Source organism: Rhizopus microsporus (genome assembly GCF_002708625.1).
Source record: "Rhizopus microsporus ATCC 52813 unplaced genomic scaffold scaffold_23, whole genome shotgun sequence".
NCBI lineage: Eukaryota > Fungi > Mucoromycota > Mucoromycetes > Mucorales > Rhizopodaceae > Rhizopus > Rhizopus microsporus.
The window spans coordinates 35408-60801 of record NW_019671938.1 but is presented as its reverse complement, the minus strand read 5'-3'; the positions used below and the strand labels follow the sequence as shown (position 1 = coordinate 60801).

The 25394-nt window shown below is 39.5% G+C and overlaps 14 protein-coding genes across 14 annotated transcripts; 8 read left to right on the top strand and 6 right to left on the bottom strand.

The window, feature by feature from the left end:
• Window positions 1–399: 399 nt before the first annotated feature.
• Window positions 400–1520, top strand: RHIMIDRAFT_73090 (NAD and Zn-dependent alcohol dehydrogenase; the record flags this gene model as incomplete). Its single annotated transcript, XM_023615615.1, has 2 exons — window positions 400–556; window positions 612–1520. 2 exons carry the CDS (start codon window positions 403–405, stop codon window positions 1502–1504), a joined length of 1047 nt encoding a protein of 348 aa, XP_023462202.1. The 3' UTR covers window positions 1505–1520.
• Window positions 1521–1797: 277 nt separating this feature from the next.
• Window positions 1798–3052, top strand: RHIMIDRAFT_247660 (S-adenosyl-L-methionine-dependent methyltransferase; the record flags this gene model as incomplete). Its single annotated transcript, XM_023610432.1, has 6 exons — window positions 1798–2016; window positions 2070–2101; window positions 2155–2245; window positions 2306–2615; window positions 2690–2791; window positions 2856–3052. 6 exons carry the CDS (start codon window positions 1798–1800, stop codon window positions 3050–3052), a joined length of 951 nt encoding a protein of 316 aa, XP_023462201.1.
• Window positions 3053–3286: 234 nt separating this feature from the next.
• RHIMIDRAFT_247659 (uncharacterized protein) lies at window positions 3287–4836 on the top strand (the record flags this gene model as incomplete). Its single annotated transcript, XM_023610431.1, has 4 exons — window positions 3287–3307; window positions 3367–4271; window positions 4319–4562; window positions 4618–4836. The coding sequence occupies 4 exons, from the start codon at window positions 3287–3289 to the stop codon at window positions 4834–4836; spliced, it is 1389 nt and encodes a 462-aa protein (XP_023462200.1).
• RHIMIDRAFT_73058 (uncharacterized protein) lies at window positions 4612–6737 on the bottom strand. The gene is made up of 2 exons (XM_023615614.1): window positions 6263–6737; window positions 4612–6212 (listed from the first exon to the last, which is right to left on the bottom strand). Exons 1-2 carry the CDS (start codon window positions 6621–6623, stop codon window positions 4897–4899), a joined length of 1677 nt encoding a protein of 558 aa, XP_023462199.1. The 5' UTR covers window positions 6624–6737; the 3' UTR covers window positions 4612–4896.
• A 385-nt stretch (window positions 6738–7122) lies between these two features.
• On the bottom strand, window positions 7123–9496 carry RHIMIDRAFT_295049 (uncharacterized protein). The gene is made up of 4 exons (XM_023614146.1): window positions 9090–9496; window positions 8714–9038; window positions 8481–8659; window positions 7123–8426 (listed from the first exon to the last, which is right to left on the bottom strand). The coding sequence occupies exons 1-4, from the start codon at window positions 9445–9447 to the stop codon at window positions 7408–7410; spliced, it is 1881 nt and encodes a 626-aa protein (XP_023462198.1). The 5' UTR covers window positions 9448–9496; the 3' UTR covers window positions 7123–7407.
• Window positions 9497–12912: 3416 nt separating this feature from the next.
• On the top strand, window positions 12913–13254 carry RHIMIDRAFT_247656 (uncharacterized protein; the record flags this gene model as incomplete). Its single annotated transcript, XM_023610430.1, has 1 exon — window positions 12913–13254. One exon carries the CDS (start codon window positions 12913–12915, stop codon window positions 13252–13254), a length of 342 nt encoding a protein of 113 aa, XP_023462197.1.
• A 1199-nt stretch (window positions 13255–14453) lies between these two features.
• Window positions 14454–16166, bottom strand: RHIMIDRAFT_295047 (uncharacterized protein; the record flags this gene model as incomplete). Its single annotated transcript, XM_023614145.1, has 6 exons — window positions 14454–14531; window positions 14591–14743; window positions 14798–14865; window positions 14921–15030; window positions 15092–15173; window positions 16022–16166. The coding sequence occupies 6 exons, from the start codon at window positions 16164–16166 to the stop codon at window positions 14454–14456; spliced, it is 636 nt and encodes a 211-aa protein (XP_023462196.1).
• A 481-nt stretch (window positions 16167–16647) lies between these two features.
• On the top strand, window positions 16648–17443 carry RHIMIDRAFT_241505 (breast carcinoma amplified sequence 2; the record flags this gene model as incomplete). The annotated part of the gene is made up of 4 exons (XM_023609597.1): window positions 16648–16708; window positions 16758–16784; window positions 16834–17101; window positions 17146–17443. 4 exons carry the CDS (start codon window positions 16648–16650, stop codon window positions 17441–17443), a joined length of 654 nt encoding a protein of 217 aa, XP_023462195.1.
• Window positions 17444–17637: 194 nt separating this feature from the next.
• RHIMIDRAFT_301602 (uncharacterized protein) lies at window positions 17638–18336 on the bottom strand (the record flags this gene model as incomplete). Its single annotated transcript, XM_023614373.1, has 1 exon — window positions 17638–18336. One exon carries the CDS (start codon window positions 18334–18336, stop codon window positions 17638–17640), a length of 699 nt encoding a protein of 232 aa, XP_023462194.1.
• Window positions 18337–18364: 28 nt separating this feature from the next.
• Window positions 18365–19867, bottom strand: RHIMIDRAFT_316008 (uncharacterized protein). The gene is made up of 3 exons (XM_023615037.1): window positions 19614–19867; window positions 19304–19561; window positions 18365–19255 (listed from the first exon to the last, which is right to left on the bottom strand). Exons 1-3 carry the CDS (start codon window positions 19711–19713, stop codon window positions 18435–18437), a joined length of 1179 nt encoding a protein of 392 aa, XP_023462193.1. The 5' UTR covers window positions 19714–19867; the 3' UTR covers window positions 18365–18434.
• A 337-nt stretch (window positions 19868–20204) lies between these two features.
• On the top strand, window positions 20205–22155 carry RHIMIDRAFT_207797 (uncharacterized protein; the record flags this gene model as incomplete). Its single annotated transcript, XM_023607006.1, has 4 exons — window positions 20205–20875; window positions 20924–21110; window positions 21170–21509; window positions 21560–22155. 4 exons carry the CDS (start codon window positions 20205–20207, stop codon window positions 22153–22155), a joined length of 1794 nt encoding a protein of 597 aa, XP_023462192.1.
• Window positions 22156–22295: 140 nt separating this feature from the next.
• RHIMIDRAFT_207866 (U6 snRNA-associated Sm-like protein LSm5, variant) lies at window positions 22296–22700 on the top strand (the record flags this gene model as incomplete). The annotated part of the gene is made up of 4 exons (XM_023607012.1): window positions 22296–22407; window positions 22464–22491; window positions 22544–22616; window positions 22671–22700. Coding segments are annotated over 4 exons (243 nt in total), but the record flags the coding sequence as incomplete, so codon positions are not given.
• Window positions 22701–22714: 14 nt separating this feature from the next.
• RHIMIDRAFT_241500 (ribonuclease CAF1) lies at window positions 22715–23938 on the bottom strand (the record flags this gene model as incomplete). The annotated part of the gene is made up of 2 exons (XM_023609596.1): window positions 22715–23017; window positions 23069–23938. 2 exons carry the CDS (start codon window positions 23936–23938, stop codon window positions 22715–22717), a joined length of 1173 nt encoding a protein of 390 aa, XP_023462190.1.
• Window positions 23939–24190: 252 nt separating this feature from the next.
• On the top strand, window positions 24191–25369 carry RHIMIDRAFT_247649 (Metallo-dependent phosphatase; the record flags this gene model as incomplete). Its single annotated transcript, XM_023610429.1, has 1 exon — window positions 24191–25369. One exon carries the CDS (start codon window positions 24191–24193, stop codon window positions 25367–25369), a length of 1179 nt encoding a protein of 392 aa, XP_023462189.1.
• Window positions 25370–25394: the final 25 nt, after the last annotated feature.

Here is a 25394-nt window from a genome sequence, read left to right as displayed (position 1 = left end):
CTTGATGACACTCCTTATAGCGCTACTCGCACCATGCCTTTTGTGTAAACTATTTTATTTATTCTACTATGCGTTCTTTTCTCACCCATCTAAAGATTTATTGTCCTTCTTCTAAACTTCCATTTACGTTACGTCCAAAAAAGGTAAGTATGTTGTCTACAATTTATTCCAAATACGTCCAGAAGAAAAATTAACATCGTCTAATTTTAGCGTAAAAGCTTTAATAGCTTACGTATACTTTTGCCTAAAATGGACGGTAAAAGAAAAAATGCATACGAGTGGTTTACTTTGAAGGAAACAAGCGTACTTAAACGATTAGCGCTAATTTTTTTAATATGTATATATATAAGCTTGGCAATCAATCATTTCCTCTCAGAACTATAAGTTTTTTCTTTCTAAAAAATGTCTAATAGCGATACACTTACTGGTTGGGCTTCTGTTGGCAAGGGCAAGCCACTTGTACAAATGCAATTCCCAATGAAGACTTGGGATGAAAATACTGTCGAGATGGACATCACTCACTGTGGTGTCTGTGGTAGTGATATTCACACTATTGGTATGCATATAAATAATGCGCTCTATAAATCAATGACTGATTCTGTTATTCACAGACTCTGGCTGGGGACCTACTGACTATCCAATTGTTGTTGGCCATGAGATTACTGGCGTTGTCACAAGAGTAGGAAAGAACGTGACAAGAGTCAAGGTTGGTGATCGTGCTGGTATGGGTGCTATGTGTGGTGCATGTGGACAATGCCACCGTTGCAGCCAAGGAGCTGAAAACACTTGTTTGAAAGGAGGAATCGGTACCTATAACTCTCACTGGCCAACGGGTGAAAAGACTTGCGGTGGGTATGCTGACAAGTGGCGTGGCGATCAAATGTTGGTTTGCAAGATCCCTGATAATGTTTCCAACGAAAATGCTGCTAGTTTCTTGTGTGGAGGTGTAACAACCTATGCTCCCCTCAAACGATGGAAGGTCGGTCCTGGTTCTACCTTGGGTGTTTTGGGCATTGGTGGTCTTGGTCACTTTGCAGTCATGTTTGGTAAAGCATTAGGCGCTAACGTGATTGCTTTGTCATCCAGCAACAGAAAGCGCGATGATGCCATTAAACTCGGATGTGATGACTATGTTGTCACAAGCAATGCTGAAGAAATGGCAAAGTATGCAAACAAGTTGACACATATCATCTGTACTGGTGTAGGAGAAGACTTCAAATGGGAGACTTACTTTAACCTCTTGCTTCCTGATGGTGTCTTTATTAATGTAAACGCTCCTGAATTCCAATACCCACCCGTTCCCGTCTTCCCTCAACTCATGAAGCAACTTGTTGTTACTGGCTCTTTAGTTGGAGGTACCAAAGATTTGGATGATATGCTTCAATTGATCTCCGAAAAGAATCTCAAGGCTTGGTACAAGAAATATCCAATGTCAGAAGTTAACAAAGCCATTGAAGACTTTAGAGCTGGATTACCTAGATTTAGATTTGTATTAGAAAACTAGGACAGTTGATGTTTTTATGATAATAAACGTCTTTGTAAATATTGCTTAATGTATATGTCCCGTTGCTCGCTAAAAGGGTTTTCTTGGAGTGCAAAAAGAGCAACATTATGTACGATATTGTACGAATTAGTGTTATACAATGTAACAACGTTCGTTTGCGGATGTAACATATAGTTGCTACAGACAATATATAGAAAGGTTCTTCATCCACTCTTTTTCACTCTTATAAACAAGTAATAAAAAAAAAAAAGGTAACGTACCCTCTCTTTCTTTTTTTTTATATTCTATACATAATGGGAAGCTGCTTCGCAAAGCCATGGCTCACTGAGTGTGCAAATAAAAACAGAAACAAAGATAAATACCTTAGTACAGCAATGGCAGAATCAGGACAAGCATCGTGTATTAGCCGCTCAGAAGACATAACCATACCCACCCAAAGAGAATTTCATCAGATCGAGGCTTCAACTTATTGGTTGCCTAAGGATGACGAAGAACAGATGAGACTTACAGGCGTAAGATACCATAGTGAATAACAGGCCATATATGTTTTCTAACCCCAGCATAGCAACATTTTGCGTTAAAGGAAATTTTCGGAGGGTAGCATTGAATAAAAAGAAATGTATTCTGTGATACTTACAATCTTACCATAGAAACGTGCTACAAAGCGTAACTGAAATTCTAGATCTTAAGCAAGGGCTATCTATACTAGATGTAGGGTGTGGCTCAGGTGTATGGGTCATGGTAAGAAAAGAAAGAGAATGGAACCAAGGCACGGCTTACCGTGACTAACATTATCTAAAGGATATGATTAATGACTATCCAGACTGTAATTATGACGGCTGTGATATGGTGAACATTGTTGCTCAAAAGCCTACACCCAAACAATTTACTTTCAGGATTGCAAATGTACTAGAGGGGCTGCCATATCCGGACAACACTTTTGACCTTGTTCATCTAAGGCTACTTGTCTTGGCACTACGCTATGACGAATGGCCAAGTGTGATCAAAGAGTTACTACGCGTTACTAAGCCAGGAGGTCTCATACAGATTATGGAGCCAGACTATAGAGTAACAGAGCATGACGACGTCTTTTGTAAGGTAGTGTCAGCGTGTAAGTACATCGTGAAACGAAGAGACGATCGTATCATTTATAAATTTTTTTCATAGTAATTACTATCTGTGAAGCAAAAGGTCAAAACCCTCGAATCGGCATTGAATTAGAAAGGCTACTGAGAGAGGCTGGCAACACCAATATTATAGAGACAAAATCTGCATCTGTTGATACAAGTAAAATGTTTATAACACCTAATGAAAATGTGGAAAGGTAGCTTACTGACTATTGTTTCTTTAGCCACTGGCAGCAGTGCGGCCAAAAAAATCGCTTGGAGTTGGATGGAAGGTGTAAAGGGGACAATGAAGCTCGCTGCTCCAGCGTTGGGACTCAAGGACGAGAAAGACCAACAAAAGTTCCTAAAAGAATTTAAGCATTGCATGGAAACAAAGTGTGGATGTCTCCATATGGAAGCGGTTGTAGCTCAAAAATTATAGTACAAAAACAATAAAGTTCTTCCTGGTGAACAGAATGTGTATTTGAAACATCGAGAGAGAAAGAGTAGGTATGCGGGGTATCTGCAAGATAATTTAATAAACAACCGTCACAACAAGACACCCATTTTGATCATGAGTACGCTCCAATTGCAGTGAACAAAAAAAAACTCTTTTAAAAAGCGTCACTCAAAGTTGTAAAACAGAAAAGGGAAAATAAAAAATAGAGTGAACAGAATGGAGAAAGACAAACCGCAAGTAAAAGTTTTCCCTGTTTATATTTTTTTTATTTTTATTTACTGACCTTTATAAAAAAGTCTAGTGTAAACTCACCCACTTCTTCTACATCCTCAGTTAATGAAGAACAGATAATCACTGAACTCACTTTGGCTGGAATAAAAGTACTCATGGTCCGAAAGAAGGATCAGATTGTGTATAAATTACCAGACAATGTTCAAGTATCTTCTATAAGTGAAGAACAACGAAAAAGATTGATGGAAGAAATTCAATCTCTTCATGCCGCCACTATGCTTGCAGCAGCACAACAACAACAACAAGTAAATATGCCAATGGATAATAATAAACCAATTGCACCCAAGACAGATGCCCTTGTACTCAATACACCTCCACAACCTACACCAGCAGAAGCAGATGCTATCAAGGAGACTGCACGAAAGTTAAGAGAGGAACTAGAACAGCAGCAACAGCTGATGCTCTTACAGCAAAGGCTCCAACAGCAAGGGATGAAACGAAGTGGTATGTATGAGGCCACCTCTCCACCTGATAGTAGCAAAGGCCCTCGGAAATATATCAAAACTGGGAAATATTCAAAAAAGAAGCAGCTGCAGGGACTTTTGCCTCAATCTCCTCAACATCAACAGCAGCCTAATCTGTTTAATATCCAATCCGTGAGTGCAGATAACAGTAATAATAATAGTGCTACAACCTCTGCTGCATCAACACCTGTTGCCTCCACAACTGACGTCTCTACAAGCTCCTTTGGAGTCCCAACACCGCTTCAGACACAACCACAACAACTACCAGTACTTCAACAACCACTACCACAGCAACAACAACAGCCTGTTCAGCTTCAACAGACACAAAAACCCATTGCCGCGGCAAAACAGCAAGATATTAGAAAATTTCCTCAAACACTTCCTGATTCTATACTGTCTAAACGTCTACCGGAAGAAGAGTTTCAACACCGTGAGATTAAGAGAAGGTAATGTCTTTATTTTTTCCTTGAAGAGAGTAGCTAATATCTATCAGATTCCTCGACACTCTCTCAAAAGATCACGTGGCTGTAACTAACCCAGATTACAAAACGCCATTCAAATCTCTGGAGGACGCAATCAATCGATTATTACCTTACCACATTTATCATTATCCCAAGACGGATCTAGACGCAAATAGGATATCGGTTGAACTTCAGGATAGTGCCATCCTGGATATATTTAAATGCCAATCCGACTTGTTTGAAAAGCATAAAAAGATGCAAGAAAAGTTGGAAAAGGTAAAAAAAAAAAAAGCAAAGAGAGTCCTTAACATTCAATATTAATCAAACATAGAGTGACGAAACACTGTCTATGAAAATACTGATTGGCAGACAAGTCATGTCTGATCAACGACAGAAATTAGCTGAAGAGCAAGCAAGAGTCTCTGCAGAACAAGCAGCTCAGGCCGCTTATCGTAAGGAACAACAACGTCTTCAGACTGAAAAGGCACAATTGGCAGCACTCGTGGGTCAACAATTGCCACCAGGATTTGATACCATGGGCATGTTTTAAACATTTGTAAATATTTTTTAATAATAAAAAAAAGAAACCTCTATGATCACAATCTATGTATTATACAGGAGGAAGGTTGACGTTATATGGAGGTAAAGGAGGTAAATCATCAGAGTCATTGAAATTGAGCTGCTGACAGACAGCCGCTGTGCGGTTCGAGACCCATTCGAGAACACCGATGGTACCATCGACGGTTGAGTAGAGATTCTTGTTGAACGTCTCTACTGTGTACTTGAACTTCTCGCCTGGTGAACGTTCAGGTAAACTAAAGTCCCAGGCGATATCTTCCTTGAGCATGGTAGCCCAGCCGTCCAAACGAGGCTTGATGACACGAGGATTAAAGAAACGTTTGATGATGGTCTTGAGAATATCTTGGAACTGAGCATTATAATAAGGAGATTTGATGAAGACATCCACGAGCGGACGCTTGTTACCAGATCGAGTATAGTTTTCATAAGGTACTGAGATCAGCTGAGGCTCTTCAAGACCATTACCAAATGTTTCATCAAAATCAAAGGTTGTTAGAGTCCATTTTTTGGAGCCCAAGTCTTGGGTGAGGTAAAAGTTACTTGCTTGATACCAGAATCCGTCCCAGGAGCCAGAAAGGAAATTGAGCGCGGCCTGTATCATGGTTTGATTGGCGTTATCAATCAAGTCGGTGATGTTGCCAGGATGTTGAGCGTCGGTACCGATTGCCGTTTGGTCCAACTTTCTCATGAAATCAATCAAGGGGCCCATAAAGTCTTCCTTGGTCACATTCGCATTACCCTTTTCTTCAAGCATGTAAAGATCGTCTGTATCATAATCTGCGGCGGAGGGTCCCTTGTAGACTAAATCTGCACCGTGGGTTTCGTCCATTGAGTTACCTTTGTATGTTGCGCCTGTCGTGTTTACATGAATGCCACCATGAAGGTAATTGTCAATAAAGCCGTCAAAGGTGTCATCGGTCATCAGGAACAGTCCATAGGGCTCCTCGTTCACATACAGACGAACCCAGTTGCTGCCTGGAGCTGCTGCGCCAGCAGCAGCCAAGGAATCTAGCATGAGTTTCTCTCTTACCATTGTGGGTTCGTTCGCTTCAGCACGTAGCTTGAGTGCATGGCGATTGTAGAGATAATCCTTGGTACCGTTATTAAACTTGTTGAACTTGATCTTGAGTGACTGCTTGGCATAGTCCTTTGAAGATTGACCAGCGTTCTTGATACCTGCTCCTTGGAACGTAAAAACTTCGTTGCTAGCGACGTACGTCATATTGTATACTTGGACGAACTTGTGACTCGCCTTGGGAGTCTTTAGAATTTTGTCAAATCCGGACTTGTCCACGTTCAAGATGAGTGTCGTCACTTCATTGTATCGGCTCATGTTGCTCACGAAAGCTAAACTAGAATGTTAGACATGCAAAAGGGTCCATTGAGAATGAGCTTACGCGTATAAATTGGATTGTACGCTCTAGGGAGAGCGGGGACATCATAGACCGTACGTGAGCGATTAAAGAATTCATTTCCGGTCGATACAGAATTATTGGCCAACGTACGTACAGCAAACTCGGGCGTTGTCTTGTTGCCGGAAACAAGAGCGTATCGATAGTCAGGGCCCAAGGGCGCTTTGCCTTTAAAGATATTTGGGTATTCAGGACTGTTCTGGAGTGGATAATTTTGATTGTTTACTGTGACAGCAACAGTTTGACTATCGCGAGGGAATGCAACCACAGCATATTCGACATCATCGGCTGCAATGGATGTAAGGAAGAGTAATAGACTAATAATGCCGCCCGAAAGGAGCTTCATGTTGAATTAAAGTAAAAAAAGAACAGCAATTCGACCCCCTTTTTATCTCACGTTAAATGTGTACTCCACAGAAAGTAAGCTAAATTTTCTACCTCACTTCTGATTGCCCTGCTCCGTTTCAAAAAGATGCGTGGAAGAACTTGATGTCATAGCGCCAATTTTTTGTTTCTTTTTTCCGAAACTCAAAAAATATAATTAGTATCAAAAGGAAATTAAAGAAGAAATGTATAGAAAACACAATGAATTCATTATTTCATGATGTGTAAAAAGGCAGGGGGGAGAGGAGCTTAATTTTGCCGTATATCCTTTTTGCTGAAAGGCAACAAGGACCGGGCCTATCGGAAAAAGAAAAAAAAGTTGCCATGGCAAAGATGGTAGCACTTATTATGTAAACTGTGCCTCTCCCCCTATTTCCTTTCTTTTCTTCTTTTTTTTTGATTAATCATTATGAAAGCATCAAGGACACGCGCCAAAACGTGACCTTTGTTTAATTGTGACGCTGTGTGGCCCTTGTTAATGTAGGTCACACGTACAGCTGTTGGTACAACGGAAATCGCACCATTATATTATAATTAGGTGACACGGTTACCGTACCACCTGCCATTTACGGATTTTCTTTACATGCAAGACTATTCATAGTAATCTAACATATGGTCCAAAGACGAAACAATGGATTGCGTGTGTGGCTTAAATGATTATAGAACACGAAGAAAAAAGAATAAAAATAAAACTATATTAACAAATTACATCACAAAGATAGAAAGTGTGTGCATAACGGGATAAACTAAAAGTGGAACAAGGCAACAGCTGAAGCAACGATGAGGACTGCATTGGAGATTCTAGAGATGGAAGCAGCAGAGGTGCTCTTGGCGGAAGCATTGGTGGAGGCATTGTTGCTGTTGCTGTTGCTGTTACCAGAGGGGCTACCATTGTTGGAACCAGTGCTGACAGTTGAACCGTTACCGGAGACAACATTACCATTAGCATCGAGATGAGTACCAGCAGTATAAGCAGGCAAGGCAGGAAGATCATCTGTATCTGAAAAGTTGAGTTGAGATGTAAGAGAGGTGACACGCTTAGTAACCCATTGACTGATGGCATCTGTGCCGTTGCCAAGTAATCCATCTTGGAAGTTTTGTACGGTGAAGGTAGTCTTTGTACCAGGAGAACGACCAGGGATTGCACGAGTCCAGGCAATGTCTTCCTTCAACATGTCAGACCAGGCTTGAAGGCGAGGGTTGATAACACTAGGCTTGAAGAATCGCTTGACAATCGTCTTGAGCGTGTTCTCAAAGACACCTTGGTAGTATGTATTGTTCAAGAATACGGTTACCAATGGGCGTTCAGAGCCAGGCCGAGAGTAGTTTTGGTAAGAGACTGTGTTCATGCTGGCATCTTCAGCACCATTACCAAAGGTTTCGTCAAAGTCGTAAGTGATCAAAGTCCATTTCTTGGTAACGAGGTCTTGGTTGAGGTAGTAGTTACTGGCTTGATACCAGAAACCGTCCCAGGAACCAATGAGGAAGTTGATGGCCAAGTGAATCAATGTATTTTGAGGGCTGTCGATCACATTAGCAATGCTGCCTGGATGTTGAGCGTCTGTTGCGTCCTTATAGTTTACTTGACTCAAGTTCTTGCAAAATTCCATAATCAATTGTTGACTGTTGTTCTTTGATACACTGTTGTCTTCTCCCTTATCGGCCAGTTTATAAAGGTCGGCGCTGTATTTAGTCAGATCATCACCAGCGTAGACTAAATTGCCTTCTTGTTCGGGGCTAAGAGCATTTCCTTTATAGGTAACACCTAAACGAGCTCATGTGAGAACTATTGTCACGATAAAACAAGGTGCGTGCTTACCTGTATTGGGTGATTTCCAGTTACCACCATGAAGAATATTGTCGATCAGATGGGTAGAGACATCGTCCATGAGTAAGAAAAGGCCATAAGGTTCATTATTGATAAAGACACGAGTCCATGAGGCAGAGAGAGTGGCGCCACCAGCAGCAGCAAGCATATCAAGAACTAATTTTTCACGACTTTTTGTAAAGAGTTAGCTTTGGACATATTTTTTCCTTGTATTTAGCATTTACGCAAAGGTGCTATCAGTTTCTTCAGCACGAAGCTTTAATGTGGTTCTTCCAAAGAGCAAGCTCTTTTGAGTGGTGTTTTTGTTGTACTTGTCTAATTCAATGGCCCAGGATTGCTTTGCAAAGTCTTTGGTGGATTGACCACTGGTGCTCAGACCAGCGTTGGTAAACTTGTAGACTTCCTTGCTGTTGATATAAGCCAATTCGGTTACTTGAGCATCGTCTAATTTTTCAAGAGGGTTCTTGTTGAAGGCTTCCAATTGAGTAGCATTGACTGTCATGATGATGGTAGAAACCTCGTTGGACTGATTCATGTTGGTAAACAGAGCTAGAGATATATGTTAATAAAAGAAAGAATCGTATAGGTCTTTCTCCTTACTTGGATAAACAGGATTAAAAGCTTGAGGAAGAGCAGGAACATTGTAGATAGTTTGACTACGGTTGAAGAATTCGTTGCCAGTAGAAGTGATACCATCAGTCAGCTTACGAGTTGTTGTTTCTGGTATCTTGTTTTGTCCGTCCGTGATGACATATTGATAGGTAGAACCAAAGGGAGCAGTACCTGAAAAGATGTTGGGATGAAGAGAGCTCTTTTGAAGCTGTACGGTTTGGCCATTTACAGAGACAGCAACACCTTGGTTTCCAGAAGGAAAGGCTACGACAGAGTACTGCACATCAGCAGCCAAGGTACCTGACAAGGCAAAGGTGACCAAAGCTGAAATGGTCAAAAATTTCATTTTTTTGGGGGGGGGGAGTGTAATGAAAAGAAAAGAAAAGAAAGAAAAAACTTGCGCTATTTGTACCTGTTATTCCATGGTACTCGTTCGCTCGGAGAAAGAAGATCTCAGTAGCCAGAGGCAACAGGGAGTTTCATTTTCGGGAACACAACAATTTTCACAACAGTGGTAAATAGGGGAGCAAAGACACGACGTCTCGTGATACCAAGTGCCGTCAATCGAGTCTGCGCTTTTTTTTGGGATCTACCAACCATCGTTCAGGAAAAGGGGATCATAAGTTGTATTACCCATATGAAGGTATCACACAAACAAATTGCCATCATTTCTGGCATGCATAACAAAGAGAGAAAAGAGGCGCAATCAAATTTCCATCTATTAGAGAAATAAAAGAAGTAAGAGATGAAATTGAAACTTGAACAATAGAATTTCGTGAGGGTAACTCCTTCTTAATGTGTAAAAGTCGTTGATGTTTACTAATAATAGAATATTACTTTTTGTCACCCATTTCTTTTGAATACAATTCGTAACAAAAAATAGATTACATAGCATCAAAACCCGGTAACATTAAACCCGGGTTTCAACGTAAATCAAGGAATCAATAGAACACAAGGAAAACTTTTCTCTTCTTTCTCTTCTCTTCTCTCTCTCTCTGATTTTAGGTTAAGACTATACTTATCACATCTCTCCTCTCTAGTTTGAAGCGTGCGAAAGGGATTATAGATAAAAGAATGGAAAAATAAAGGGAAAAAAATGCTGTCCAAATGTAGATAAAAGTAGCTAAAAATAAACTTCTTGTTGTTACGCCTCAAAAAAAAAAAAGAAATACTAAAATTTTAACTTGCTTTACTGCTTCTCTTATCTTCACCCTCCCCCTTTCCCCTTTCTTTTTCTCTTTTTTGGTTCAGAGTGAAAAAGCCTCACATGTAAACAGGGCTTTTATTTTTTGTCTACACGCAATTTGGGCCTTTTGGGCCTTTTAATTATTATCAATTACCCAATCAAAAAAGCAGTCATGAATTCGAGGTAATTATACCAATCCCAACCGCGTATCTGCACCACAACGGCCATGCCATTCTCTTGTGCAAAGCAAGGAAGTGGTAATAGAAATAAATTCAGTATTGAAGTGAGCGATTCTAGACGAGAGAATAGGGAGAGTTTGTTTAAACAAAAGCTTGGACAGTCCAGAAATGCCAATTACTAAAGCAGAGAGAGAGAAGATCTCTAGATTCCAACGCTTTGTTTTTCTATATAACAGAGAGCCTTCGCTCCTAAAACTGGCTTGTCTGTCTTTTTCATTTTTCTTCGTATAGGATAGTCAATCTTGGAGAAACAATACAAGGATGTTTTCGAGGTCATAAATGCACCAGTTATACACACGTTTGTGTACTTTCCCTGAACTTTCTGCTTCCTTTATTGCCTATGAACATTATGGGCTTCGTTTTCTCCTTTTTTGGATTAATAATTGGATTAATAAAATTTTTGAAGGGTGCCACGGCCTGCGTACTGTTGTGAAAGAGCTTCTTTTATCTCTTCAAGATTAACAACATGATCAATACTGAACTTGGATAGATTGTTTTTTATACTCTGTACTCTTCAGCCCCTCGGTGGTTCTCTTTTTTCCCAGTTTCCTCATCCAAAGTCGACTTCTTATTTCACTTTAAAAGAGCTGGGCAAATCAAGTTTAGATATATTTTCGTTTATAAAATCGGAATCAATAGTATCGTTATGGTATCTTTCAAGAATATAATCAAGATGAGGATCGTCTTCTTGTACACGTTCAAGAACCTGGAGTCCATTTCGAATGTCTTCCTGTCACCGTTTCTTCATCAGCACCAAATCATTAGCCATGTGCTCCTTGTTGTTGTCCAATGTCTTCGCCCTGGGAGTAGCTTGCAATGGCATAGTGCGTTGGCTTCTATGATTTGCGGCACGCCAGATGGACTATCAGCTACTGGCTCTGCCAGTGATACGCGCTTGTCAGTCCCCATTACACCCTGGCTATCTGCTTGCCGCCATTGGTCTATGCCTATGACAAGCATACTCTCGATGCCTCTGGTTCGCGTCTCTCTACAAGATTTGCATAGATGGTGGCACTCTGATCGACCCTTGTATGCATTAACGCCCTCGGATACCCAATCTTCCTAATCAAGGTTGGCATCTCTCTTCTTAGCTGCGGCGCTCTTTTGAAACACCTTTACGTTACCCAAAGCGTTTGCCCCTTGGATGCGTCTCCTTCATGTTTCCATAGGCATTCAACAAAAACTTCATCAATAGAACCCATCTCGTTGACTTTCTGCTGATCGTCGAACTTGAGATAATGCTGAGAAGGTCCGTTATCACTTTGCAATGGGTTATCCTCTGAAAAAAGAATATCGGACTGCGGTGGTATAGTTTTTGGACCTCTCTCAAGATCTGACCTCAACAGAAGAAATCTGGGCGGCTCTTATCACACTCTCCTCAAGCAAGGGTGACTGCCTCTCGTTGGAAGTGTTGAGTAAAGTTGGACTTGCGTTTTCAGTACTCTGGCGATACTGAACTGCTGGCATCAGCTGCGTGTAATGTCGATAGCAATCGTGTTACAAAATAGTATAAAAAATAGCCTTTTTGTGTATCATCCTTCTTCTTTTTATCTACTATTGGAGATGCTAGGTAAGATAGGTTTTTGTAATGTGCTTTACTGTTGAAAAGATAAATGACACAGAAATCAAGTATAAATGTGTTGTCCATGCTGACAACATTGAACTTGGAAACTATGTGAAATTTCAATTAATTAAACGGTTTTCTGACAGTTTTTCAATTGGTGCGGCTCATTGCCATATGGATCATACATACACTATTTCTAAAAAGATATGACGCGCTGACTTGTCGCTTTTTCGTATAATCTGTATTATAAAACTACAAAAACGCGACTTTACTTTCTGAAGAGACTGTGTTAATCAAGGAGTCAGAAGATTGATCACATATAACATTAGATACAAGGAATATAGAATCTACACATATGCCTTGCTGATGGTAAGAATGTAATAACATCTAAATATTGCAGAATCAGTAAATGAATAAAATGACATATAAAGCCTTTTTTATGCTACAGCGTAATGTGTTTGATATGAGTTATTCTGATACTTTATATCTTACAGTAGAGTATACATTCTACTTTACATTCCTCTATCGCATCTAAAAAGGATAAGAACTAACGTGTTGACAACATTAATATTTCCTATAAAACCCTCACCCAAGCCTAATTTAATAATACTTAACTCTTCTTTTTATAAAGAATGTAATCCGCAAGTTGTCGATATGATAGCTTTTTACAATAACAAAGCTTAATGCAGCAAAGCTCGTCATTTAATCACTATATAGGACATTATCAACAACAAGATCGATCGAGAAGAAGCAACTATCAAGTTGTTGTAAGTGGAAGGGCAAATTTCAAGTAAGGAATACCGGATTGTGAAGTCATTCGCGATGATCATGCAAAAATCATCAGAATATTGTATTGACGATACAATAATGGAACAAGAGCTCATTACTCGCTATTTAGAGCCAACATTAACGCTTTTATTTGATGGCATCCTGCAGGATACACTATTTCATGGGGCTACCACGATTAAACAAGAATTAAAAGCGACCACTTCTATATCGATTAACAAAAGCAGGCCAGATGCATGTGTCTCTGGATTGATCGGTATCACTCGGGGCTTTGGCGAGGTGAAATCTTCGACAGAAGCCAACAACAACTACTTGGTTGCGCGTGATCTTATCCGACTAGGCATATTCGCCAAAACTTCATTGATCTCAACAATATAAAGAGATGTTTAATGTCTCAATCAATCGGCCGACACACGTTTTTTTTATCTTGTGGCTCTCCTGAGCGATGCGATCTATGTGGTGTATGAAGCCACAAAGATTGAAATCTCTACGCGCATCTTAGATTTGCTGTTGTGCCATCACAACATTATCAATAAATATTTGTAGTAACCGTTACTCAGTTAGGGGCTCTTCCTATCATACGTGAGCTTACTCTTAAAGTACCACAGTGCTTAATTAAACGCCTGTACTCTAACTTCCAGGTCAACGGTTCCTTATTCGACAGACATTGTCAGATCATGTACCACATCATTAACAAGGTACCTCGAACATATATCGAACCAATAGCTAATATTAGTTAGGCTCTTCCCGGTTATTCCCATAGTAGCTGGACGCTTATAGGTACGCTTACGATATCCAACCATCACAATTGATTGTAGATGTTAAAAAGTCTAAATACTATTGTTTTGCTCGTCGTAAATAAAGATGCCATATGTTTCAGTCTCACTGACTCATTGCCCATTTTCTATTCTTATTACTACTAGCTTTTGTCCCTTACTTTCATATTTGGCAAACCACTTGCCATCGTATTTCGGGTAAATGGGTCGATCGATGCATGCCCTTACGATTTATGGCGACTATTGTGTTCCAGTTGATCAAAAAGACGTTGATAACGTACATTTACGAAAAAGAAAACCGATGACTGATGCACAACACGGCTGAATCCTTGATCCATCAAAAAACAGCAAGCGTCAGTCCGTCACGATATTTCACTTCCAATAATTCCCATCTCCACTTTTTGTGTGTATTGATGTTTGAAGACAATGCTCCATAAAAAAACAGAATAGTCATTATGCTTAATGGACATAATCGACTTGAGCATATCGTCAGCAAATTGCATAGTAATCATGCTTATAGGTTTGTCACTATTGTTTTTATCTCTTTTTTTTTTTGTTACTTTCTTGCGCAATTGGTACGTGTAATTTGTATGCTTATAATTTGTAGGCGTTTTTTAATGACGAGCCAATTTAATTTCGTTTGATGGAGGCTATTCGCACAACCCTTCTGTGCAAAACTGTCATGTACTAACTTATCATTAAGGGTTATTCATGCACAATGACGCGCTGAATTGCAATGCACAGATTATGCAGGATGAGTTGAGCATCTTTATTTAGTAATATAATCCCTGGCCAGGAGATCTATGTTTTCCAAAATAAGGTGGTTCTTGGCACACTAGTCCATGATAATGCAACGGCACGATTTTCGACGATCAAAATCTAATAAAAAGGATACACTTAAATCACCACCGAAATGATGACATAAGGCTCCAAAGGACCAACCAAAGTGACTGCACGGTGGCGCCCTCACCACCAGAGGCTCCTTCTCTTGTCAACGAGAGATACGTTGATAAAATCTTGTAGCCTGATTCAATACATGAAACCAGCATTGAACGAATGTTAATGGCTGCATTGATATCCCTTTGCCAGACCTGTTATTACTCTCGTTAGGGCTATTTTCGCTTGTTTTATGGATAAGTACTTACAATATCTTGACCATTAGCAACTGGACACAGTTTGCAATATTTCAACTGGTAAATGGCAGGCGGGAAACCTATAAGCATAGATTAACATCAATCAAACTTAATTCCATATATTATACGACTTACTGCTTGGCTTTCTTTCTGGACACTCTGAAGTTCGACAGATGACATGATTGCCATTGTCCAAGCAGTGCTGTGCAGCATTCTTTTGTCCTTTTAGTCGTAATCTTCTTTTTCTTTCGGAACATAAAGATACTTCATATCAACAATTGTAATTTAATCGTATCAATTACATACCTGTGATTGCACACTAGTGTCTGTGCTTTTATATTGTAAATATCTTTCTTCAAGATGTTGTCTGTGCCATTCAAGCGCAATACTTGGATTTGTACAAAGTTAACAAAAAGAGTATTAGTATATATTTTAAATAGCTCACTTGCATGACCGTCTCCACTGGGTTTGGCGTAGGTAACGAAATAGTTCGCATAATGAAATCCATTACCTCTTGAGACTACTTTCTATGGATTGCGTAGATTGTACGGCATAATTAGTAAACCTTCAGTTCGCCCGATGGGAAAGCAACAAGCTTGATAAAGCATTGACACTCGTTCCTTTGGGTATCTCTAATAACCATCTTTTTCAGAAGCACAAGGAGTGGCATCTTTTGGTTGCTCATCTTCAGTTGCTACCTTTTTTCCTGGCTTATACTTACCAAATTGCTTGCAGGCCAAAGCAGAGTAGGATTTCTTTGCATTGGAGTGGGCAGCAACAAAAGGAAAACACTATATGCACCAGAAAATACATCAGAAGTTAGGTTAATCCTACGGGCGTTGCTTTTACTCACTACCTATGATGTCGCCCAACAAAACTCTTTAAGCTGCAGTGTCAAATTAAACATGAATTTTATAAAGTCGTCATATTGGTTTGTTTCTTTTCAGATAGAAGAAGAAATAAGAAGAAATAAAAAGAAATGTTATTTTTTTATTCTAGTTTTATGTTGTCAGTCTATCAACAAATGAACCAAGATCAATCACTTGTAATTATGATAAATTCGTATTTCATAGCAGAGAGAGGGAACTGGAAAGTCTTAGGTTAAGCAGAGAATTTGTTAGTGTGAAGTTGTAAAATGATGCCACATGTAGTGCCTAGAAGAAGTGCCTGCAGTATTGACTTATTTTCTGGTGCATGTAACGTTCACCTAACAAAAACAACGTTCCATTTTTTTACCAAAATCCGCGGCAGCGCTGCGAGCTTCAGCAATGCTGATGTATTCACAATCTACATCAAATCTTTCAGAGAATTCGACATTCATATCTTTAAAATCATCTTGAACCAAGTTCATAATGTTGTTGTTGACGGCGCTGGAGTTCATAGCTTAGGTTATATCTTGTAAATTAGATAAAAGAAAAGCAACAAGGATAGCAAGTTTTTTCCTTTATTATAATTAGTGAAATTGAAAATCATCTTCTTTGAGCTTCAAAAGATATAATAGCTGTTATACTGCTCTTTTATGAAATACTCAAGACGCATGAACAGTTTTGAATTTAAACATCCGAATCAGGAACAATGAATGGTCAAGCCTAAACGCAGCGCCACAAATTTTGAGAATCAGTCCAACAAAAAGTGTAACGTCACTATTTTGAAATCTGAGAGTGCGCGAGGGAGTGCGCCAAGAATCTCCCGTCCTTATTATTCTGATTCGAAAAGAAGACACCAACGTCATTATTGTCTTATCCAATCAAAAAATTCTGGGGTGATTTAAGTGAGTGCATTTTAGGACTTAGTGGTGTTTCTTGTGCGAGAAAGACTAAACTTTTCTTTTATATTCAGTGTTCCAAATTAAGCTTCAAACCATGTCAGAAAGAGCCATTGAATATGCAACACGATCTGACGTCGATCTTGATGCACTGCCTTGTAATAATAAAAATAATAAAATATTTACGTGTATGCTCATTTTTTTTAGACGTTGATCGTGATCTTGATGATGAAAGTGAGTAAAGAATAGAGAGATTATAAATATTAAACTAATTTTTGAAAAGATATAAAAGCAGAAGTCGAAAGACTGATTGAACAAGAAATGCGACGCATGAAAAGAACAGAAAAATCTAGTTTACCTACGACAATCAATCTGTTTGAAAACGACGAGACATTAAAAGAAGAATTTGAACGAGTACAACGAAAACAGGTACTTGATGTCTTAGATACCGAACGATACGAACTCAAAGGGCCTTCAAACGAAGAAGATATCGAAGCTTGGAAGGCAGCAGTCAATAATACAAAGTCTCAACTAGAATCTCAAGCTGGAAGGTAAACCGATTATAATGGCAAAGGTGAAGGCTAATATTTCATAGCATGTTTAACTTGGAGTTACTTTCAAAATATGGGGCAAATGCATGGCGAGTACACAATTATCAATTGGAAACGTATCTCAAATATATCAAATCAAATACTGACCGTCTTCGTAATGAGATTATCGAAATCAATAAGCAGCGTAAGGCAGATCAAACGGCAGCAGCGGCCACACTGGCCTCACTAGAAAACAAATGGTCGGATCTGATCAGTCAGAATTTACAAGTGGAAATTGCCTGTGCAGCGCTTGAAGGTGAATTGCATGAACTAAGATCACATCATAAGCGAGCAAGGAAATAAAGAAAAAGATAGTCTTTTTAATAACACGTGGATTAAGCAGGAGTTATTATGTATAAATGTGTGTGAGGATGTTATCATGATTGCCAAAGTGTTGTTTGAATGATTTATCAGTTCTATACATACTTAATCTTATTGGACATGCCTGTTTTATGAGAAAAAGAAAAAGAAGAAGAGATGTCTAGCCAACAAAGGATTTATTGCTTTTGTAATTCTTCTTTAGTGACATTGTCAGGTAAACCTTGATTTCTACGCCATTTAATGAAATCGTCATAAGTCGCAACTGCACCATTACTATTTTCCATCACTTTCTTAAACACGCTTAAGGACCCTTGAAATCTTCTCTTATGATTCGAGAACCAATAAGTAATATTACGAGATGGTAAGCCTGTCTTTCTCTGTACTTCTAATCTTTGCTGCTTTGTCAACTTGGTCTGCTTGCTATACGTCTCAAAGAACATAGATTGCAAGTAGGCAGTCGTTTGACTGTCATAAGCCTTGATTCTCTTCCTCTTACTTTCTTTCTTTTTATTAACCTTCTTTTGGACCTCCTTTTCTTCTACTTTGGCAGGATCAGGTGTACAGCAGATAGGCGTCGTGGTAGCCGTACTGGTCGCAGTCGTACTGTTGGATTCAGGAAGCGAAAAGGTCATATGTTCTGGCTTGATACATATAGTCGTCATCAGGGCCGGGTTTTGAGGAAGCCAGTAGTCATAACATGACGGGTGATATTGGTAGTCGTAGATCTGATTGATGAAATGGGCCAACTGTAAAGAGCTCTGTGCCAAGAAGTTCTCTTCTCCTTCAGGCATCATCAATGGCCCTTCTCGACAGGGAGCATGATCATGTAAGAAGTCTGTGTACCCCTCTTCTTCTTGCTTGATAAAGTGGTTCATAAAGGATGAAGAAGAAAATGAAATGAAAGAGAAACGGTTTGTTGTCAAATATAAAGGCTTTGGATATCTAATAATTTATTTAACTTTTGGGACACTTTTTAAACATCAGAATCCATATTACGTAGAGGAACAAATCTGCCTCTGTCATCTTTCTTGAGTAGATTAGATAGTGAAGCCAACTGACTTGCTCTATTACTACTTTTCTTATTGAACAAGATGAACCCAATACAGACGATCACGGTTGCAGAGATGCCAAAGTAAACGTAATAGCTTAAATTACTGCTGTTCTCTTGTTCATCTTTTTCTAGTTCTTTTTCTTGTTCTTTTGTTGTCTCCTTTTCTTTCTGCATCTTTTCAATCAACTTTTGCATCAAACCCGTCTGTGCCTTTGGTTGGTACTGGGGTGATCTATATTTCGTTTGCTCAATCATCTTGTTGACTTGTTCTAACTCAGGCAGATGCGCGCCCTCATTTGACGACTGCAAGATACTTTCAGCAATCAGTCGATGAACACCACCGGTCAGGTGAACTTTATCCCACCAGACATAACTATTGACATCATCCATACATTGTCCCTGACAGACATCCCAATAAGGATCTACTGCGTTCTTGAGTTCAAAAGAATCAGGCTGAGCTACGATATCATCAAGTAAGCGATGAATGTCCATAAAGTCCAGCTTAAGATGCTCGATATGTTTGTTCAACTTTTGCACTTCGTTCGAGAGATATTCATTCAGCATATTCGCTGCATGCTCTTTAATTTCCTTATCTGGCTTATCCGTAAAGTATGGCATCTTTTCCAAGGGTGGGATACCAAAGACGATATATCGATTTGTTGAAAAGACACGACGAACCGTGCGAATATTGGTACTGATACAATCGACTACTTTTTTCAATTTGGAACCCTTGTCGTCATCGTCTACAAAACATTAATATAAACAACATTTTATGCACTTAATATAAATACCTTGTTCATATATATGGTAAATATCATTCACACCGACCCAAAATATCGTAATAGTCTCTTCAGGATTCAACTGAAGTGATTGATTATAATACATTTCTATTTGATCTTCAATGCTTGGTATAAATTGCTTGGTTGAATACATCCTATTGCTGCATACTGCTCCACTAAATGCAAAACTGTATAAACTAGCATCCCAACTGGTTGCTAGGTTTTGACTCCATAGTGGTCCATTGGTCAACTTTTGATGATTTCCAGCATCTATTCCATGTCAATTATTTTTACTTTCTACTCTCTTTTCTTTATGAAATACCAGAATATGAATCTCCAAAGACAACAATGTTCTTTATCGTTTGTCCAAGTGACAAATGACAAAGACTGATGAATAAGAATGTAGTTATCAGTGAACGCATTAATTAAAAAGAAAGAAAAAGATAATTGCGGGAGTTGAATAAAAGGGAGGTGAGTATCCTCATTTGAGTGATGATTCAGGACGGTATGCGTGACCATCATTGACGTTTGATCACACGTTCTTTAGCATCAGTTTATAAAAGATGCTTTTTTATTTATCTATTTGTAATATAAGTGCTGTTGACCCCAGATGATGACACACACATTTGTATCCATAACTTGCAAATAAGGAGTGTTGCATGAAAGGAGTTTTAAATCGATTGAATTTAAAGAACGGTAAGTTTGACCTTTGTTTTTTTTTCTTTCTTTCTTTTTCTGTCTTTATAAAATGAGTTCGCCATTACCAGTAAATGCAAAACAAGGCTATAGGGAAGGTTCCGATTATCTATCTTCTTCAGTAGATCGAGCCTTATCGACTGCCCGGCTTGGTACTTCGCCCAAGAGCCTTACGTCGTCACATCATACCTATGGTTCAACCAACGATTTGGAGCATATGAACACGACACACAGCGGGAATCTATTCCGGCCACTGTCGACTGCAACCTACAACCCAGAAGATAATACGGTGAGTGCTGACCTATCTGAGGATCAAGTGGTCCAAGTTGTCAAGCGACACCTGGTCGACACGTCACCTGCTGCCTCACTGCGCAGTGCTTCCATTCACCGAAGTATCACAAACGAGGACGACAGAGGGTCGGCCTTACGGAGTGTCCATCAGTTACCGGGTGGAGCGATTACGCACGATATCTATAAGTGGGCCGAAGACGCGGAGAATGAGCAAATAGCAAGACGACAGCGGTCACAGTCGTTTTATTTACCCAAGGGCGAACCTTTGGATCCGACACTAGCAAGATTGAAGGATCCTGGAGGGTTCAGACGTCATTTTGTTGTTCATAAGGCCGCACGGTTAGGGAGGGCGCCTCCTAACTGGATGACTCGTACCTTTGTTGACTTTTTAGCCTTGTATGGACATTTTGGTGGTGAAGACTTGAGCGAAGAAGAAGAAGAAGAAGAAGCTGACGAAGAGCAAGGCCCAGAAGAAGAGGAACCTTTGATCGGAAGACCTCCACATAATGCTGTACAGGGTACGGCTACTCCAGCTAAGGCCGTCTTTTTGCTCTTGAAATCTTTTGTTGGCACAGGTGTCATGTTCTTACCCAAAGCGTAAGAGTCTATAAAAGAGTCTTTTCTATTCTAACAATTGAAATGTAGATTTTATAATGGTGGTTTAGCCTTTTCTACCATCTTGCTAACAACCATTGCTCTTATATCCCTTTATACATTTCTGTTACTTGTCGAAACAAGAAATAAGATTCCCGTCTCCTTCGGCGATATCGGCGGTGTCCTGTTTGGACCATCTATGCGATTATCTGTCTTGCTGGCTATTACATTGTCACAGGTAAACAAAACAATATACATGCCAACCACTGCAATATATAACACACACATATATTGTAGATTGGCTTTGTATGTGCCTATATGGTATTTGTAGCTCAAAATGTTCAAGCTTTGATCGAATCTGTATCTCAATGCCAGCTCCAGGTACCACTATCCTATCTTATTTTGGCGCAAATCGCCGTTTTTGTACCTCTGGCTATGATTCGTAGAATTCAAAAATTGTCAGCTTTTGCGTTGATTGCAGACTTGTTTATCTTGATCGGATTGGTGTATCTTTACTACTATGATTTCTTTACTCTATCTCAACACGGTATTGCTGATGTAGAATGGACGATTAACTATGCTTCGTTCCCAATGTTTATTGGTACTGCCGTATTCACTTATGAAGGCGTGGGCTTAGGTAAACACTTTTACATATGTGTGTATATTATCTGCTCACTACTTCTTTAGTCATTCCTATTACCGAGTCTATGGCAGAACCCGAGAAATTCCCCAAGGTGTTATCAGGCACGATGATCTTCATCACTACCATCTTTTTATCTGTCGGCTTCATTTCATACCTAGCCTTTGGTAGCCAAGTCCAGACGGTAATTCTGTTGAATATGCCAGGCACTGCTGCTGTCAACACGGTCCAAGGTCTGTATGCACTCGCGATCTGTCTGTCGATTCCACTTCAGCTGTTCCCTGCCATCCGTATTATCGAAACTGGTCTCTTCACTCGCTCTGGTAAATATGATAACCTTGTCAAGTGGCAAAAGAACATGTTTAGGTTTGTCGCTGTCCTTGTCTGTGCAGCGATTGCCATTGCTGGTTCAAGTGACCTCGATAAATTTGTTTCTCTCATCGGTTCCCTCTGCTGTGTCCCTCTCTGTTTCTTTTTCCCTCCTTTGTTTCACCTAAAGGCTATTGCCAACAATTGGCGTCAAAAGACGGCCGATATGTTGATTATCGTCTTTGGATTAGTTTCGATGATCTATACAACCTTTATCACTGTCTCATTATGGTCAGAAGGTGGTGAATCTGCTCCTATATCCAGGTGTTCATAGTTTGAAACACAGTTTTACACTTTTTTTTCTTTTTTTTCTTCTTTAAATAATAATAAAATATCATGTCCACATCACAATTATTGCCATTAGGTAACATGATTTATTAAAAAGGACAAGATAATAAGCTAAATGAGAAGCATACGTATATATTTATAGAACTTATTGATAAATGTATTGGATCTAGAATTTGGGTTGTCATGAAGAATGAAAAGGAATTTACAGGAAAGCTTTTAGGTTTTGACGATTATGTCAGTAAGTGTCCCATTCTTATATTGTTTGATTTGAGACGAGTTGATTGATTGAAATAGACATGGTATTGGAGGATGTCACGGAATAGTAACTATAAATGACGTGTATATGTGGATGTGTATATTAACTTGAATGATAGTGAAAATACAAAGGAAGGTTACAAGACAAACAAGTTGGAACAGATCTTGTTGAATGGAAACAACATTTGTGTCGTAAGTTTGATTTAGAATGCGTGCAATATACAGTTTATTCATTATAATTATTAGCTGATACCTGGTGGAACTGGTCCAGTTTAAATCATTAAATAAAATCATTTCAAAGGAAACGTGAGAGGAACATGCATGCCTCGTATCTTGACCTTGTTTTTATAGTTTTTCAGTTCGATAGGATCCATCGTATGTGACAGATAACAAAAGGTGAATCCGGTCATATAGGCGTCAAAGTGAGACGCGTGAGCTCCTTCCAATCTTGTGTCTGTCTTTGGCTCGTCTTTGTCAAGAGAAGATGAATAGACTTGAGGGTAAATCGAGGGACCCATTTGATGGTCAAGGATTATTTGGATATCGTGAAGTTTGCTGTGAGGATCATGACCTAGTTTACAGTAACCATGTTCCTATATGACATATGAATACACACATATACATTGCATATGTCATGTTCTTACGGCAAATTGTGTACAGTAAGGTTCTTTTCTGACATCTTGTCTTTTTGTAGGTCGATCATCATCATTTTCTTCTTCAGTCTTTTTATTCTTTTTAGTCTGTTCTAGTTGAATGGGTGCTTGAACATCGATTTCAAAATACGGCTTTGCTTCTGTAGACTTGTCATCAAACCTGTTCTGTCTCAATCTGTCATACTTGGCAAACACATAACCCAAGAAAGACGCTTGATGATCATCGCCTTGCTCTACTAAAAACTTGGTATCATAGATACCTGATGGAAAATGATTGGATATTTCTTTGAGAAAGCCAGAGAGCGTTTTAGGAAGTGGGCCAATAAAGGAGTGATAGAGGTACATGAGATCAAACAGGCCATGGTGAATGACCAAAGGAATATCTCGACGCGCCATTAGTTGCATTATGCCTTTCCACACATCCACCAATGTCGAAGGCTGCTGTTGTTGTTTAGAAGAGGGAGGAAGGAAAGGAATTCCGTCGACAAAGAGGCGATCAAAGCTAAACTTGTGTTTTACTAAAAATTCGCCTGTACTCGAATCGATCGTGAATTTACCTTGTTTGAGCGTCAAGAAATTAAAGTTGTCGCATATATAAAAATGGCCTTTCTCTTCCTCCTCCTTTTTCTTGACAATGGATAAACCTATTGAAAAAATGGTGTGGTCTTCTACAGTTTGCTTCATGGCCACATAGCGATGGTTCATGTCTTTAGGATGATGTTCACCTAATCCACTGAATTCGAAATCGATCGCAATAAAGCAAGCTTGACTTACTCTATCAAGAATATGTGATGCCATTTGTACAAGGTTGTTTCGGTTGACATCGTTAAATGATACGACATGGGCACTTTTGGGTGTCATTTTGAAAAGAGAGGAGAAAAGAAAAAAAAGATAAAAAACTGGGCTTGGAATATATCTCTATTTTTTTTTTTTTTTTTTTTTTTTTTAAGGATGAGCCATTATCAAACAACAGATTTTAATGAACCTTATTCATCTATAGCATTTCGATATAAACAGCCTACGTCACCATACCCTTCTTTTCCAACAACAACGACAACAACAAAAAGATATTACGAACGACGATGGCTGCATCGAAAGACAGTAATATTATGCATGTGTACAACACTGTTCATCCTATATTGTTTACGCCATGTCATACTCGTTTATTGGGCATTTTTGAAAATCAAGCTAGACAATGCTGTATTTGATCGCGGCTATGTACCTTGTGGACGATTACGAAAGCAGCCCATTTTATATGTGTATGATTCAGATCATGTCGAGATCGTTTGGGAAACGAACTGTGGGACAACAGATAGACAGATGCAACTAACGTATCACTCTAAAGAAGAACAACCAGTGACGATTGGACCAATTGAGCCAATAGTGTTGGATAGATACCATACAGTATACAAGACAAAGATTGGACCTATCGAAGGACGAAAGATTAATTATTTGATCCATGACGAACAAAGGACGTTGACCAAGGGCACATTTCAATGGCACAAGCACACGCAAGATGAACCGATACGAATAGCAGCAATGGCAGATAACCAGTTTGGAATGCTCACTTTTGTGTCGTTACTCCGACAGGTTGCGTCCAAGAAACCACACTATCTACTTCATGCGGGAGATGCGATCCAAAACTACCCCGACCTACGACAATGGCAGACAGACTTTGTGGCGCCCCTGACGTTCTTTGGGCTTGGCCAGACGACACCCATGATCTATGCACATGGCAACCATGACTTTGACGGCACATCAAGGTATGTTTATAGCCGATCGTCCAACTGGTTTTCGTTTTCACTTGCACAGGGGACGATTCATTTTATTGTACTCGACAGCAACTTGGATTGGGAGAGCCAAGATGACTGGCTACAGGCTGAGCTCGAGACAGAGGCCTTCAAGCAAGCACAGTTCAGGATCGTCGTTGTCCATGTGCCACCCTTTCTCGAATACTGGGACCCTGAGGCCTGGTTTGACCTACAACAGAGCGAATGGAGTCGATTCGTCAAGGATCGGTACGTGCCTCTTTTTGAAGCTTCAGGAGTTGATGTGGTTATATCTGGGCACCAACATAACTACGAGCGTGGAGAACGTAACGGGATACAATATGGGATTATCGGAGGCGCAGGAGGAGACCTTGATCGAGAACAGGTCAAGGATTGGGGTATGTATGAGGCCAAGTTGTTTGATTTTCATTTTGTGATGATCGAGCTCGTCAATAACTCTCTCATCTGGGAGACATTTGACCTACATGGCCAGCGAGTAGATCGTGTCGTGATCAAGAAATAAAACAAAAAACACATTTTATTTAGGG

Excerpts from the sequence above, each read along its gene's own strand:
- RHIMIDRAFT_73058 (XM_023615614.1), bottom strand. The coding sequence starts at position 6,623 with ATGAAGCTCCTTTCGGGCGGCATTATTAGTCTATTACTCTTCCTTACA. Across the intron at positions 6,213-6,262 it reads GTACAATCCAATTTATACGC|CTTTCGTGAGCAACATGAGC; the intron begins GTAAGCTCATTC and ends ATTCTAGTTTAG.
- RHIMIDRAFT_295049 (XM_023614146.1), bottom strand. The coding sequence starts at position 9,447 with ATGAAATTTTTGACCATTTCAGCTTTGGTCACCTTTGCCTTGTCAGGT. Across the intron at positions 8,660-8,713 it reads GAAACTGATAGCACCTTTGC|TCGTGAAAAATTAGTTCTTG; the intron begins GTAAATGCTAAA and ends CTTTACAAAAAG. Across the intron at positions 8,427-8,480 it reads CTGGAAATCACCCAATACAG|GTGTTACCTATAAAGGAAAT; the intron begins GTAAGCACGCAC and ends GAGCTCGTTTAG.
- RHIMIDRAFT_316008 (XM_023615037.1), bottom strand. The coding sequence starts at position 19,713 with ATGCGTTCACTGATAACTACATTCTTATTCATCAGTCTTTGTCATTTG. Across the intron at positions 19,562-19,613 it reads CTTTGGAGATTCATATTCTG|ATGCTGGAAATCATCAAAAG; the intron begins GTATTTCATAAA and ends GACATGGAATAG. Across the intron at positions 19,256-19,303 it reads TTACCATATATATGAACAAG|ACGATGACGACAAGGGTTCC; the intron begins GTATTTATATTA and ends AATGTTTTGTAG.